The 14781-nt window shown below is 38.0% G+C and overlaps 2 protein-coding genes across 5 annotated transcripts; both read right to left on the bottom strand.

The window, feature by feature from the left end:
• Window positions 1-122: 122 nt before the first annotated feature.
• rabep2 (rabaptin, RAB GTPase binding effector protein 2) lies at window positions 123-9166 on the bottom strand. 3 transcript variants are annotated; one of them, XM_079624141.1, is made up of 12 exons: window positions 8984-9166; window positions 8152-8301; window positions 5799-5887; window positions 5212-5580; window positions 4756-4851; window positions 3994-4092; window positions 3792-3902; window positions 3589-3667; window positions 3150-3205; window positions 2468-2566; window positions 2274-2390; window positions 123-1558 (listed from the first exon to the last, which is right to left on the bottom strand). In XM_079624141.1, the coding sequence occupies exons 1-12, from the start codon at window positions 9027-9029 to the stop codon at window positions 1454-1456; spliced, it is 1416 nt and encodes a 471-aa protein (XP_079480267.1). In that variant the 5' UTR covers window positions 9030-9166; the 3' UTR covers window positions 123-1453. The 3 variants fall into 3 exon arrangements, with proteins under 3 accessions (XP_079480267.1, XP_079480266.1, XP_079480268.1); XM_079624140.1 differs by having other exon boundaries at window positions 5212-5589; XM_079624142.1 differs by lacking the exons at window positions 123-1558; window positions 2274-2390; window positions 2468-2566; window positions 3150-3205 and having other exon boundaries at window positions 3365-3667; window positions 5212-5589.
• Window positions 9167-9747: 581 nt separating this feature from the next.
• LOC307004741 (uncharacterized protein) lies at window positions 9748-14666 on the bottom strand. 2 transcript variants are annotated; one of them, XR_013799131.1, is made up of 13 exons: window positions 14522-14646; window positions 14283-14419; window positions 13833-13944; window positions 13650-13743; window positions 13459-13513; window positions 13208-13348; window positions 12916-13076; window positions 12398-12496; window positions 12163-12308; window positions 11880-12051; window positions 11323-11797; window positions 10443-10653; window positions 9748-10353 (listed from the first exon to the last, which is right to left on the bottom strand). XR_013799131.1 is itself a non-coding variant. In XM_079624162.1 (13 exons), exons 2-13 carry the CDS (start codon window positions 14398-14400, stop codon window positions 10297-10299), a joined length of 1353 nt encoding a protein of 450 aa, XP_079480288.1. In that variant the 5' UTR covers window positions 14401-14419; window positions 14522-14666; the 3' UTR covers window positions 9748-10296. The 2 variants fall into 2 exon arrangements, 1 of the variants encoding a protein (XP_079480288.1); XM_079624162.1 differs by having other exon boundaries at window positions 10443-10527; window positions 11685-11797; window positions 14522-14666.
• Window positions 14667-14781: the final 115 nt, after the last annotated feature.

The raw sequence follows: 14781 nt of genomic DNA on the forward strand, positions 1-14781 counted from the left end.
AGTTATTTAAGTAAAAAGTGTTATGTATATGTATTAAGACTTAATATATATTGTTATGAACAGTATATTCCAATGAAAATGCTATTCTTAAAATAAAGATGTGTATAAAAAACAAGCGTGGTCTGATACCGTCTTTTAGTTTATTCTTAATTTTTCATATTTAATGCATTCAGATTTGTTACTAACATTGTGCTACATTTACATTAACATTTATTAGCCCCATTCAAACAGATTTAGAGTTTTATCACATATCATTAATCTTCCACTGCTCATTGGCTCAGGCACCAGATACTTCATAATGAACTGATGGCTCTTTCCAGTAAAGTGACTTTGGCCATAAACTGAATGCACGACTCATTATTGTAGGGTAGATAATAGTATAGTGAGGGGTAACTGTAACACACAAAATATATGCAGATTTAAGTGATGACACCTTTTCAGCATATACTGAGTTGAGAGAACGTTTCCACATAAAAATCATTTGAGGTATAAAAATTATTACATTACATGTTACATTTTCTTATGCTGTTTAAAGTTTTAATGTATTTATTGTTGGTTTTAAGTTAACTGAAGGAATATGCTAACACTGTTGCTGGTAGTACTCAAAAGATTTCATCATGGCCGGGGACAATTGTAACACTAGTTAAAAAAAACAAAAAACACACAAATAAGCATGATTTCACTAGTAATTTCACAAACCATCATTAGATTCGTATCTAGTCAAAAACTAGTTACACTTAAAATATATATTAAATAGTAAAATATTTTAGTAAAAATTATGTATCTCATATCTAACAGTTGTATTCATGACCCACTTTTACTTTAAACATTTTTTACACAGCTAATATATTAGCACCAAAAATATTCAGCAATTAAAGACATGTAATATATATTGATAAAGACTCATAATATCAAATATTGTTTATTAATGGTACGGTTACTTTGGCACATAGGTTTTATTTTCTTATATTTCTTAAATATATCAGGTTGATCTATAGTAGTTTATTATAATGGGGGAATAATAATAATAATGTACAATTGCCCCCAGTCTCCATCCCCAGTATGTTTTTGGTTTTTGCTGGTGACAGGTGCTGATAATGAGTTATTTATTTATATCCGTCAGTATCTACTAGGAAAGAAGGATTAGGCCAGCAATATACAACTTACACTGCAGTAGCATTAAGTCTAGAACAGATAGTAGTTTGAATTTCACAAAATTCAAGTATTAGCAATTCCAATTTGTTCAGATTGATAAGGAATCATGTTTAGCCGGTATGTTTTGAGATCATTGGAAGCATTGTGAATCCATGTGTGCAGGAATGGTCTTCGATCAATGTCAATGCATTTCTTTAAATGTAGGCAGCCCACCTCAACTTGGGACCACCTCTTTGCCCACAGAGTCTCTTTCTTTTGGTCTTCTGAAAAAAAGTCACCTGTTCTTATATTTATTGTTTTATGTGGCATCAGCAGGTAAATCACTGATTTCTTCAATCTCCTCTCCTAGGATCTGCTTGACTTGGTTCAATGATTCTGCTTGGCGAATCTGCTCCAATTTCACCTGAGAATGCAGAGAGGAAATTAAAATCTATTTAAAAACAGTGCAAACTTTAACACAAAATTTCCAACACAAATTAACACACACAAAAAAAACTGTCACAGTTATAAAGTACATAAGACTTGTGGAGAGTCTTATATACAAGACTTGTGAGCTCACTAGACAACTGTCAGAATACAAAAAGTGCAGCAGGACAGTCAAGTCATGTCAAAAATGTATTAACTTATTAATAATATTATTATTTTTAATAATGAATCATTATTTTTTCCTTGTATGAGGGCAAATTTTTTCTACTTGTAAAAATATTACACAATGTGTAATTTAATATGAATTTTGGGTTATAATTTTTTTTATTGTTTTTACATTTATTTTTAATCAAAGATTTTATAAAAACAGACATACACAGAACACATTAATAAAATATATATATAAATATTTTTGTTTAAAGTTGTTTTTTGTTCAGGCTTAATCCTGCTTTATGCTCTCTCATTGAATGAGATACACTACTGGCTCAAACTACAAGAATGTAGCAATAAATTCAAACAAAATATTATATGTGACGTCAAAAATTGCATCTCATGCTCAAAGTTTTGTATGCAATACCAAAATTAGAGTAGAAATCATGTAGTGAGAGCAAGTCCTTATTTGTACATCAAAAATTGATTGTCAACAGAGACTGCATTGTTAGAAGAGTAAGAACGTCATGCTGATCCAGTACCTGCAGTGACTGTGAAAGATGCACAAAATCCTTCTGCACAGCCTGACTAGTGTCTAGTTGAGAGCGCAGACTGATCACCTGACTGCGATACTCTAAACACTGCTGCTTTAACACCGCCTGAAAGATACAGAGATGTAAACTACCAGAATAAAATGCAATCATATTCAACTTTGCACAACAAGATGCAGGCCTACCTTCTCCTGGATGTGAGACTTGTTCTCTTTCTGAAGGTGAGCAAGCGCCACCCGCAGACCCTGCACCTCCACGCGACACTCCTGCAGCTCAGCCTTCAGCTGCACACACACAGATGGAATGATGGCTACGTTCTCACTGGAATACTGGCATAACGCATCGTATATACACTGATAGTTTTTGTAATATGCAACAGCACTATTCTACATGGTTGTCACATGGCCGGATTATGTACACGTTTCATTTTGTGAGTGCATCCAATTATAAGGGATGAATGGGATTATTTTTCCATTTCGTAATCCAATTTTGTATAAAAATGTCTTAACTCTTCGTACCGGTAATGTGATTAAATAATGAGACGATCATGTTATGAAAAAAAGTATATTTAGAATTAGAATTTATATATACGTTTTATATACAATAACAACAACAATACACCGATGATATCACACTGGAAATGGTAGGACTAAAAGCAAAGGACCTAAACTTATAGAGAAATCCTTCACAGGTTACAATGGCACTGAAGTACAAACAAATGGGATTTGACGTTTACAAGATATCTTGAAGGAATTTTTTGATTGTGAATCCCCCAACCCAAAAAAAAGAAAAAAAGGAAGCCTTTTTGAAAACCAGCTAGTCCCACAAGAAATCACACACCTAAGAATTAATATAAGAATAGACTACCTTTTCCCTTTGGATCTGTATGCGGTCCGTCTCTACTGTCAGGCTGGCAAGCTTGACTGAGGGCGAGAGATTTTAAATCACAAACTGACACTGGGCACACTAGAATATCAACACCTACCCTCAAATAACAACTAGGATCTTTTGTTATTTTTCTGTGAACTAGAACTGACTAAAAGTCAAAGTATACGTGACTTGCCTTCTAAAATCTCTGGAGGAGCAGATGTGACAAGAAAGATGAGGAGGAGGAGAGAGAGGAGAACACATGCGTCAATGCAGAGAAAACAATCAAAAGCTTCAACAAACAGAACAGATTGGCAGACATGAATCAAATGTTTTATTGTGCAAAACTATATAGCTTGAATGCAATGTAAGTCACTTTGGATTAAAGCATCTGCCAAATGCACAAATGTGAATGTAATGTAATATATTATAGACTGACCACTCTCCTCTGTGCGTGTCTCCAGCTGTTCCTGTAGGTTGACGATTTCGATACGAAGCCTCTCCTCACAGTGAGCTGCCTATGTATAGAGATATACACTGAGATATAGACTCATTAACACAAATACACACACAACATTAAATTATTCCAGACCTCTGGCTTCCTTTCATCAAATCCACTTGTAAAGATACACACTTGCATACCTCTAGAGTTGGACTGTGGGGCGGAAGGCTATTTTCATCCACATCAGTGTCTTCACCTTTCAACTTGGAGAGTTCATTACAGACTCTCTTCTGAGAGTAAGACAGCTCTGCCTGGGTAAAAAAAAATACATGCAGACTTAGTGAGTTTGTGAGTTTGTGTTCTTATCAGGATTTTGGCTCATGGAGTCAACCTACTACTCACCAATCTGCTCTGAACAGCATTTTGTGACTGGCTAAAAGATTTCTGTAGGTCTTGAAGGAGGGCCTCAGAAGTCAGCACCTGAGACTGAAGTAATGACAACTGCAATAAACAAAAACAAAAACACAAAGATATCAATATATGAGAATTTGTTTTGCAAGTAATCATCTGCAGTCATGCTATATCAGGGTGTATGCTCAGAGAAATTAAACCACATTAGAAAACTATATTATATTTTTACATCCATTAAAAAGTTTGGTGTCAGTAAGACTGATACCTTTATTCAGCAAGGAGACATTAAATTGATCAAAAGTGACAGTAAATACTTTTATAACGTTACTACTCTTTTGAACTTTCTATTCATCAAAAATATTTTGTTGGCACTAAAATATTAAGCAGCACAACTGTTTTTATCATGAAATAAGAAATTGAGCAGCAAATCATCATGATTTCTAAAGGATAGTGTGACACTGAAGACTGGAATAATAATGCTGACAGGAATAAATTACATTTTAAAATAGACTAAAGTTAAATCTTACCGACTCTAAAGTTTTGAACAGTAATATATTTTATAAAGCTGTATCCCAGATCATTTCTTTATCATACAAAGGGGAGAATTTAAGAGTTACAGTCCATAAGTGCAATGTAATCCAGACATAAGAGATGGTCAAATAATTTTTTGCATATATGTGCTTTTTAATTTGTCCATGCCTTGTTTGCAACAAAAGATCTCTGGCGAAAGACAGCAACTGAGAGTTTCTGTACCTGTTTTTGCGTCTCTGTGCTTTGCACATCCAGTTCTCTCTCCAGATCAGCTTTCTGCTTTTGAAGCTCTGTCAGCTCCTCTTGTAGCTCTACAAGCTATAATGGCATTGCAAAACATTCAACAAATAAGTTGATAGATGGTGGCATCCCGCATTGACATCAGTGATCTCTAACGCACTGATTAACAAACAACAGGCTAGAAATGTCCCACACTTTTTAAATGGCAAATGTCTATGATGTTTTCAACTGTTTGCAACTTACTGGATAAGGGCTGCGCTCATGAAGAGCAATTTCTAATTGATAAAATATTTTAGAGCCAAGCGTAACTAGGAAAACTTTCCATTACTTTTTAGTATTTTGTACATTTCCAGGCCTGGTAACAGCAGTTTTAAAATTTCCTGATCCAGTTGTCCATGGCAATAAAAACCCTGCTAGGATGACTAGAATTATACTGACATGTGCTTGCAATTTGTCCCAGTCAGTATGCGAGATCAGCCTGTGTCCTGGTGGAGGCAGGTAGATAGCTTCAGGCACCAGCGTTCCTGTGGACACCAGTGAGGCGGTGTCTTCTTGAGGAGGCGGATGTCGGGGGAAGGAGGGAGTGTCCATAGAGAAAGAAGACATGGAGGCAGAGTCACAGTGCTGGGGGAAGTAATCCATCATGAGGCCTGTCGTCTCTGTATCTGACGTCTCTCCCAACAGCTCCAGTGGATCAGAGTCGGACCCTGACCCCTCATGGTCAGAACATCGCGGGGGAGAGGAGTCACCCTGTGCTCCCTCACTGTTGGGAGAGGTATCCGCCAGCTTGCCCTTTTTTAAGGTGCCCTTATTGCCCTACATGCACAATGAGAAGTGAGAAATGATTTAGAAAAAGACTAAAAGTGAAAGAGGGACACTGTAATACAGAAAGTGAAAGAAGTTTGCAATAATATGACTAGGGGAAATAAACTTTTTGAGACAACACCAGTACTTGTGTCTTGGCATGGGTCCTTGGATAAGAGATAGAGAGAGAAAAAAGAGGGAGGACACAGAAACACACTAACCTTAGTGTCATGGGGCAGAACGGCTCTCCTCCACTGTGCTCGCTCTGACTGCAAAGCAGATAATCTGGCCTCATACTGAGCAGCTGTTTCTGAGGTGGGAAAATAACAGAAGAACTGGATGTCAAGGAATTGGAATCAGTCATTGAGTAATTATGAAACATTTCCTGTCGATTCCAGTTCTTTGGGTAAAATTCTACTTCGTGACATTACAAGTTAGCAAATGGAATGGAAAATGCAACCGACTTCTGAATTGTGACAAATCTGAGTGCGATGGCTTATCGGACAAAAAACAAATGTAGGGTGAGATTTTATTGTATCGATTGCATTTACATTTATGCATTTGGCAGATGCTTTTATCCAAAGTGACTTACATTACATTCAAGGTATACTATATGTTTTGAATCAGTTCAGTTCCATACTCTACTGTTTGAGCAACAGGAAGGCAGTTGTTAACTGGATTGTGAAAAGCAAGTGTTGTATACAGGAATGGAGACAGATTTAGAGCGACCGGGTTAAAATACGTCAGCAGAGTAAAGTGATTTATACTGCTCAGACATGCCAAGTCTCCCGCAAGTCTCCCGCATATTGATAGCGGCTCCCCGATGCCCGCAAATGAGTTAAAATCTCACAGAATCTAGAGCGAGCGAGCAAGAGCGCGCATGCGTAGCACGCGCACGCCAGGGAGAGGGAGAGAGAGACCTTGCGTGTGTGTGCTAGTGTGCGTGTGTGCCTAAAGCACATATTAATGCCTTATTCTGCATAAAAATATTCTATATCCCTTAATCCTACCCAATACCTAAACTTTACACCTACCTTATTAACTATTAATAAGCAGTAATTAGGAGTTTGAGGCAAAAATCATAGATAGTAGTTAGTTAATAGTGAGAATTGTACCCTAATCTAAGGTGTGTGACCCAATTTTTATTTTATAATTTATTTTTTATGTATATATTATTTACATTATGTGTTTTAATGTAATATTAACAGAACGTATCGACCAACAATCGACTAATCGACTGGGAGATTACAGCCCTAGTAATATTCGGTTATAATTGTATTTGTTTGTCCATCATTTTATGTGACAATATTTTGTGTATGTAATTGTTTCTTTGATTTCTTGATTGGATGATTGTGGTTCGCTATTGCTGTGATGTCACGTGAGTGACAGGTTGTCCCGTCCTCACGTCAGTAAACACATCATCAGAGAAGAGCAGTTACTGCAAGAGTTACTTTGATTAAAGATTTTACGGGCACATTCATTTTTTTTTAAATAATAATGTGTGCAACGATAAATAATTTATAATAACAATGTTCAATGAAAAATAAGAACGGTTCATTTTAATTTGCAAATCAATCGACAATGTTTGCTAGCGTGAGGGCGGGACAACCTAGCCTGGTCCTACCAGACTCTCGTACATTTCATTTGGACAGAGAGTCTGGCCTCTCTCCATTGACAAGCATTAACTTCCTTGTGCGGGTACTCTGTTGAAGTTTAAAACTATTGGATCTGCCCAGAGCCACTCTGGATCTGCCATAACCAATCGCTAACGTTTGGTTGTGAGTCTCCTGACGTATGACGACTCAAACTAGCACACGACCTAAACGTCATCGTTCTCAACCACTCCCTCTGTTCGCTGGTTGAACAGGTAAAAAATTTAGTGGAGAAAACCCAAGACCGCAAGCCCAGACGTAGTACTGAAGGAAAATGAAAATTGAGCGGAAGTACGTAGGAGGGCGGAGCCAGGCTAGGGACAACCCGTCACTCACATGAGATTGCAGCAAAAGCAAACCACAAGGATCCAATGATCCAATGAAATCCTGATGGACAAAATCAAGTCCTGTTCTACATCTTTTCTTGTTTGAGAAGCCGCTTCACTCGGATATATGGGTATCTTTTCTACCCTATCATCACCATAGGGTAGAACCATATAATGTACTTCACTGGGGACCAAACGGTTCAAGGTCCAAATGACAGTGTCAGTGCCGCTTCAACGGGCTTTAAACGATACCAGACGATGAATAAGGGTCTTATCTAGCGAAACGCTCGTCATTTCAAAAATAAATAAAAAAGTTTAAGTTTTATAAGCACAAATGCTCGCCTTGCTCTGTTCTGTGATGCGCGTTCGTGAAGTCACGTAATACGCAGAAATGTTTTCATCAAAAACCTTAATTTCTTTTCGACTGAAGAAAGAAAGACATGGACATCTTGGATGACATGGGGGTGAGTAAATTATCAGCAAAAGTTTTTTTGAAAGTGAACTAACCAATCAACAATCCCCAAACGGACTTGTGCTTTACCTCCACCTTAGGTGGACCATACTAATGCAATCTCTCCCTCCCTCTCGCTCCTCACCTCTCAGAGCCTCATGCAAGGACTGAATCTCCTGGTCACATTGTTTTTGCAGATCCTGCAGCTCCTCCTGTTTGCTCAGCTCACAGATCCTCGCCACACCCTGCCAGTGTTCCAGCTGAGCTCGGCACTCGATTAGCTGTGTCTGTAGTTCTGCAGGGAAACAATACAGGACTTCTGAAACTCTTCTAAATAGTAGCCTTGTTCCCTTTCTTATCCTCCGTCTTGTTTTTAAAGAATCGTTTAAAACAGGTGCATAATATGAAAACAGGTGTGTGACAGATAAGTGACACACATGAAAGCTCTACTTCATTAACAAGATGGATTTTGCCAAAAGCAGATTAACCCACAAAGTACTTGATTTGATTTGTCCGATGCCTATTCAAGATTTAAACCTGACACGGCTAAGATTCTTATATTGACTCTAGTTGTAAACACCTGTTGATTTTTGCTGCACCGCTTTTCTGCTATTATTCTTATCAATAGAAAACGGTCCACAATTTTTGTGAAACCCTTATGTCAAATATAATGAGGTCTGTAACTTACGCTTTAAAGCTTTGTCAGCTAACGTTACATGATCGGATGTGTTTGCAGGTCGAGCTCAAAATGGTCATTGTTATGGATTTCTGCTAGATCGTGATTATCGTAAATACTAGTTTTCCCCTCTCAAGTCGACATTTTAATGCGATGTGCTCGTAATGACGACTTCAGACGTGGGAAGTAGGAAATTTCCGATAGCACATGAAGACAGCGTTAATCTAAAAAAATCACGGAATAACTAACAACAATGTTTACATCGACACACTGTAATTTACATGTACTAATATATTCATACCATTATTCTCCTCACTGCGCAATGCTGATGTGTCCGACACTTCCATGGTCTCAAGTCATTTATATCGATATTTTCGTTTCGTTTCGATATTTTTCCCTTCGTCCGCATCCGTCTTCCCTTTCCTGTGTGAAGTGTAGCAGGGCCGGGCTTCAACAAACTGCACCAAGAGTTCAGGAAACAACTTTCCCCGGTTCAATCCTGCGGATGTTACCTAACCATCCTCCCTAGAGCCAGTCAGCCAGCCACACACACACTTACACGCAGACTGGTTTAAATCTAGTGAGCTGAGCTAGTTACACAGACCGCGTTTTTGGGCCTCAAAGCAAAGGCGTCCACAGACTGAGAGCGCGCGCCTGTGATGCTGTCTAGGTAGGCAGCTCACTAGATTTTGAGACGGATCCAGAGAGGATGTGGACAATCCAAGAGATCCCATGCGGTCTGCTTGAATGCAGTCATGACGTAAATTCACTATAGACATTTCCATGATCAAATAATCTAAATTAAAATACTCGTAAAGGCCTGATTAAGACATATTTTTTCTCCAACAATTTGGGCTCAGGAAAATAATGGTCGCACGATTTAGTTTTTTGACATTAGATTCTGATTTCATATTAAAATATACAAATTACAGCAAAACAAAGAATTTGAAATATGATTTTTCAACACAAATGCAACAGATTCCAGGGAGGATTTGGATGTTGACTTTGACCTAGTTAAGAATCTTTCTGAAAGTTCCTGGATGCCAATTATAAACCAAATACACATAGATTTATTATATTTTATTATCACAACAGCAATAAGTTGACATACAAATGTAGGAAACCATGGTATACAAAAAGCCAGCTTCAATATTTCTATTAAAATTGACAATGATGTGAATAAATACCAGGAGTCATTAGAATCTCATGCCATATATTAAGGGCTCCTCATTCTTCAGTCATTGTAGTAATTTACCATAAAATACGGAATATTTTAGGTACAAGGCAGAGAAGAGGAGGATGACTTTAAAAATGCTAATACACAACAATAGGATATTTTAGAGCATTAGGTCCAATCTCATAATGTGGCCCTTCAATTAACCTTTACAGTACAATTGTATTGCAATGAGATAAAATAAAACATAGTATTGGTCCACAGCTCCATCATTATTTAATGCTGGTAGACAGAGCTTACAGGAGCAGTAATGTGTAACTAAGCGCCCATAAACTAGCTTATCCGTGTCAACTACATTAGAGGAATGATTAGATGCAGTTTAGTGGTACTGCTGGGTGCCGTGTTCTTCCCATCCAGATCCTTGAAGTGTAGAATCCCTCTCAGTTCATGTCTTGATCACCCACACTCTGACGCAGGTACTCCTCATAAAGATTTTTCTGCAAAAAAACACAAGCAAATCATTAGATGAGTCAGTCACCACTGTAGCTGTCTTTAGATGCATCAACAATACAGATGCACACTTTACCTTTTTGGTCTTGACCACCTCCTGCACATATTCCAGTTTTTCCTGAAGCTGTCTCTTTTGTTTCCCAGAGAGTGTTGGTTTGGTCCTAAAAGTGGAATGAAGAGAAAAAGAACACAGACACAATAAAAGTACATACACCATAAAACTTGTATACTATATTCCAAGATTTCAAGACATAAAATAACTATACGATTTTTATTTATATCCCCCCCTTATCTAAATATCTACCGGTACTTATGTGCACCACAGAAAAAGCCAGACTTAATAATGACTGAGTAAATTGCAATGTATCCCTTTAAACTACAAGTGTCTGGATGTATTAAAGCCCTATTTGGGCGGTAATTGTTTCTCATGAGGACGCAAGTTATTTTCAACATTTACAGGGGCTAGTCAGTGATTATTTTTTTTTGCCGTCTGAATCCGTTTATCTCCCGCTACCCGCCTAAAAGTCCCCTGCCGAATTACCTACTGTTTTATGGCAAACACCAAGATCGTGTGGCAATTTAATTGCCGTCCGAATCTACAAGAGGAGATCAATTCATAATTCACCATTTAAATCAGTTTTGATCACTGCGGAGCACCATACGATATCTGTTGCGCTTCACTGTAATTTGTATGCATTCTAAATATGTATACTTGTATTACTGAAATTCTGGGAATTATTTACAAGAACAATATTTCATCACTGCTCCACCTCAGTGAAAGATGGAAAAAAAGCACAAACATTTGAAATGAGCCATTAAAGCAATAACATTTATTATACACACAATTATATAGGCCTAGGCTACATTAAAAATAACCAAGCAGCTTTATGTTTACCTCATGTAAATAAGAGGCCGCGTTAACTTATTTACGTTAATTTCCATATTTTTAAAATGACATTCATCATTTTGAGATAAAAATGCAAGACAGAACTATTTTAGCGGGTCCATCTTCCTATTTTTAAACAGTAGATTTAATAGAATAATTTTCCTATTATTTCATTAAATGTAAATGTATTCATATTATTCAAAACAAATGGCATTCTATTTACAGCAGACAATCATGCGACTGACCACGTGAGCAGCACGTTTCCAGGTTCGTAGTATCACAAAACTCACTACTCCACCGTGAATAAATCACCATCCGAATGCATGAGTTTTATCACTGAGGTGCCAAGCAAATAAAATGTTTTACTGATATTCACATGAGAAACAATTACCATCCAAATAGGGCTTAAGTTTATAATCTGCTTTTTTTCACCTGAAAGAGAAGCGTGCAAGGAGGAGAAAGATGAAGGACAACAGAACCAGTCCAGCACAACTGTACAGCTGCACTTCCACTGACAGGGACTCAAACGCCTTCACTGCAGGAGCCTGAACACACAAACCCACACTTACATCAGTATCTACAGAGAATTACAAACACACGTACACATGAATGCATATACATACTAACCACATATAGTGAGAGTGCCTCTGTGCCTTTATCCCCCAGCATGAGCTCCAGTACTCCTCTGGAGAGGCTGCCAAGCACCAGGGCGACGAGCAGCAGCAGGGGCACAGTGAAACCCAGCATGCCCAACAAACAACCCTTAAAACGTGCTCGACGGTTCTCTATACTGCATTGCCTATAGGGAGTAAAACACTCAATTGCAACTATAATAGTAGACATTTGCAATCTGATGAACATTATATTTATACAAATTGTATAGGCAAACGCCCATCTAAGAATGCACTACCTGTCATTATGAAGTGTCTCAGTGATGGCCTCAGTGATGAGGTTACAGTCCTTCTCCAATGAGTTAAGCGTGTTCTGCACAGTCTGATTTATGGTCTTTTCTATAGTCCGACACGCCTCCTCAATCTGATTGACACATCGGCTGGGCTGATGGAGTCAGTGAGGGAAGATACATTAATATTACAAAATAAGCGGTTGTCGCATAAAATGGCGAGGAGCTGAAAGATTTATGATACCTTGTTAGGGTTGGGAACGTAGATGGTGGGCATGTCAAAACCACACTTGTTAAGTCCTGGACGCTTGCATAGCTCCTGCACAATCTGCATCATAACTCTCTGAAATAACCAGTAACACAGCCATCAATGTGATTATCAAGCAGTCAAACAAAAACTATTTTCCTTAAAACAGTCACATGCACTACCTTTTAAAACTTTGGTGTCAGTAAAAAATTTTTTTTTTAAATTATATTAGTTTATTTGGTAAGGACCTTTAAAATTGATGGAAATGATAGGAAAGACAATTATAATTCTACAAAAAAAATTATATTTCAAATAAACACTGTTTATTCATTGTCTAGACTTTCAGCTTTGCCGCCACAGGAATAAATTGTTTATTTTTAAAAGATGTTAATATTTGAATACATTCAAATAAAAATATATGAGCATTGGTGAGCAGAAGAGAATGGCTTTGAACGGTAGTGTACATGCAAAATAAAACATATAAGTGAAGATGAGTGTGTATAAGAGCAGTTTACTTGTCGATCAGACTCTCCTCCAGCCTCATCAGCTTTACTGAGATAAAAACGGAGACGGTCCCCTTGCTTCTCATTCAGTTTCTCTACAATGCTGAGCGTGCGCTTGCATAAAGCCTGTCCCATTGGGTCAAAGAAGACCAGGATCAGGTCACAGAGCTCACCTGATATAGACAGGTAGAATCGTAATACAGAGACATATATTAGGATCATAAACATACATTTAGAATGCTAAACATATAGACATGCAATAAAAACATTAAAACAATGTCAACTCCTAAACACACAAACACACCGAGCCACAGAATAGCTTGGTCCACATCAAAGGGGTACTTCATATCTCCATCCACCAGACCAGGACTATCAACAAACGTCACCAAGCTGAAACGTTTCTGTCTTGAAGTGCAAATCTCAGTGCCGAGGTATTCTGACAACCCTGAAATTGAGAGAAAGTTGCTTTTTCAACAAATTCATGCATATTTGCAATGTAAACCTAAATGCGTGTGGGCCTGCTTTTAATACACTTTCCAAAATTCAACAACAAACCTTTAAAGTCTTGCAGTGGTTTGAAGTGCGGATAGAGATGCAGTGTTGCATTTCCCTAAAATCAAACAACAGTTGTTATACAATAAAAGGTGAAATACATTTATATCAATGGTGCCATTTTCGTGCCCAAACCACGTCACACAAAACATTTAATGAAATGTGTATGTGAAATGTATGAGGATCAAACTTACAGTGAGAGACTCCCTCTTTCGCCCACTGGTAACAAAGCTGAAGCCCTGTGTCTCTATAGCGACCCCTGTCCTTTGTATATGCTCCTCCACATACCTACAAAAGCAATAAAAGCATGGGTTATTGCTTGTGAGGCTTTCTCAGTCTCACACACACACGGTTGTAATGCATGTATATTAGCCTACCAATTGATAAAGCTGCTCTTTCCAGCTGAGTGGTTCCCCATCAACATCACAGTTATCTTTTTTCGGGGAGGCAGCAAGGTCACCCCAACAGTTTGAGCGATTGTTATGAGTCCTACAGGACAAGGGAATTATGGTTAGACAAACTGGACTGGGAAAGAAATTGTGTCATTTATTTTTAATCCAGGTTCAGAGACTGAGTGAGTGACAATTTCATTTTTGGGCAAACTAACCTTTAATGCAGAAGAAAACTTTATCGGATTACAGGGTAATGAATGCAAACAGGTTAAATGCTTTGGGCACTCTAAAGTGAATAACGTTATGTCAAACCAACAGGCGGGTTTAGCTATCCGGCTACCGTTAGCACCTCTCACCCACGTCTGGAGACAGATCTAATTTCTTGATACCTTCTTAAACCAAATAAATGAATGAGAATGTAAGTTAGTCGTTTACCGCTATCCGGTTCTATGTACATCTGATGGCAGTCCCGTAAGATGCGCTCGTCGCAGGACACACTGCCAGATATTGAATCGGCATTTGCAGCACTCCTGCTTTTGATTTTCCCGGACATAGTGATGTAAAATTATGGGCTGTAATAAAGCAGCGTGTTTTAGCGTGTACAAAGTACTATTGACAAATATCATTGTTAAAATGAAACGTAAGAAACGACATATAATTTTAATTTTACTCACATCCAAATGAAGTTCAAATCACCCCGGTCTGCTGGGCAACTGTAGCCACGTCACCGCTCACCGCGACTCACCGGTTTTCGCAAAGCATTATGGAGGTTGTAGTCTTTATTCCGTTTCGCTCGCGCGGTTTCTGAAGAACAAAGGCGATTTCTCGTTTCCGCCCTAGACTATTTATAAATTGCGTCGTCTGTAGACCATTATGTAACGCTTAATAATTTAGGAGTTGTGCCCTTTCTACTTAAGTTTGCGAAGAAAGCCAT

Source organism: Phoxinus phoxinus (genome assembly GCF_949152265.1).
Source record: "Phoxinus phoxinus genome assembly, chromosome: 1".
Lineage (NCBI taxonomy): Eukaryota > Metazoa > Chordata > Actinopteri > Cypriniformes > Leuciscidae > Phoxinus > Phoxinus phoxinus.

What these genes read in the sequence shown, in the direction of transcription:
- rabep2 (XM_079624140.1), bottom strand. Translation starts at nt 9,029, where the DNA reads ATGGAAGTGTCGGACACATCAGCATTGCGCAGTGAGGAGAATAATG. An exon ending in GCGCAGTGAGGAGAATAATG is followed by an intron (nt 8,302 to 8,983) that starts GTATGAATATAT and finishes GTTTCCCTGCAG; the next exon opens with AACTACAGACACAGCTAATC. An exon ending in ATCTTTCACAGTCACTGCAG is followed by an intron (nt 1,559 to 2,273) that starts GTACTGGATCAG and finishes CTGCATTCTCAG; the next exon opens with GTGAAATTGGAGCAGATTCG.
- LOC307004741 (XM_079624162.1), bottom strand. Translation starts at nt 14,400, where the DNA reads ATGTCCGGGAAAATCAAAAGCAGGAGTGCTGCAAATGCCGATTCAATA. An exon ending in AAGAGCAGCTTTATCAATTG is followed by an intron (nt 13,744 to 13,832) that starts GTAGGCTAATAT and finishes TTGCTTTTGTAG; the next exon opens with GTATGTGGAGGAGCATATAC. An exon ending in AGGTGGTCAAGACCAAAAAG is followed by an intron (nt 10,354 to 10,442) that starts GTAAAGTGTGCA and finishes GTTTTTTTGCAG; the next exon opens with AAAAATCTTTATGAGGAGTA.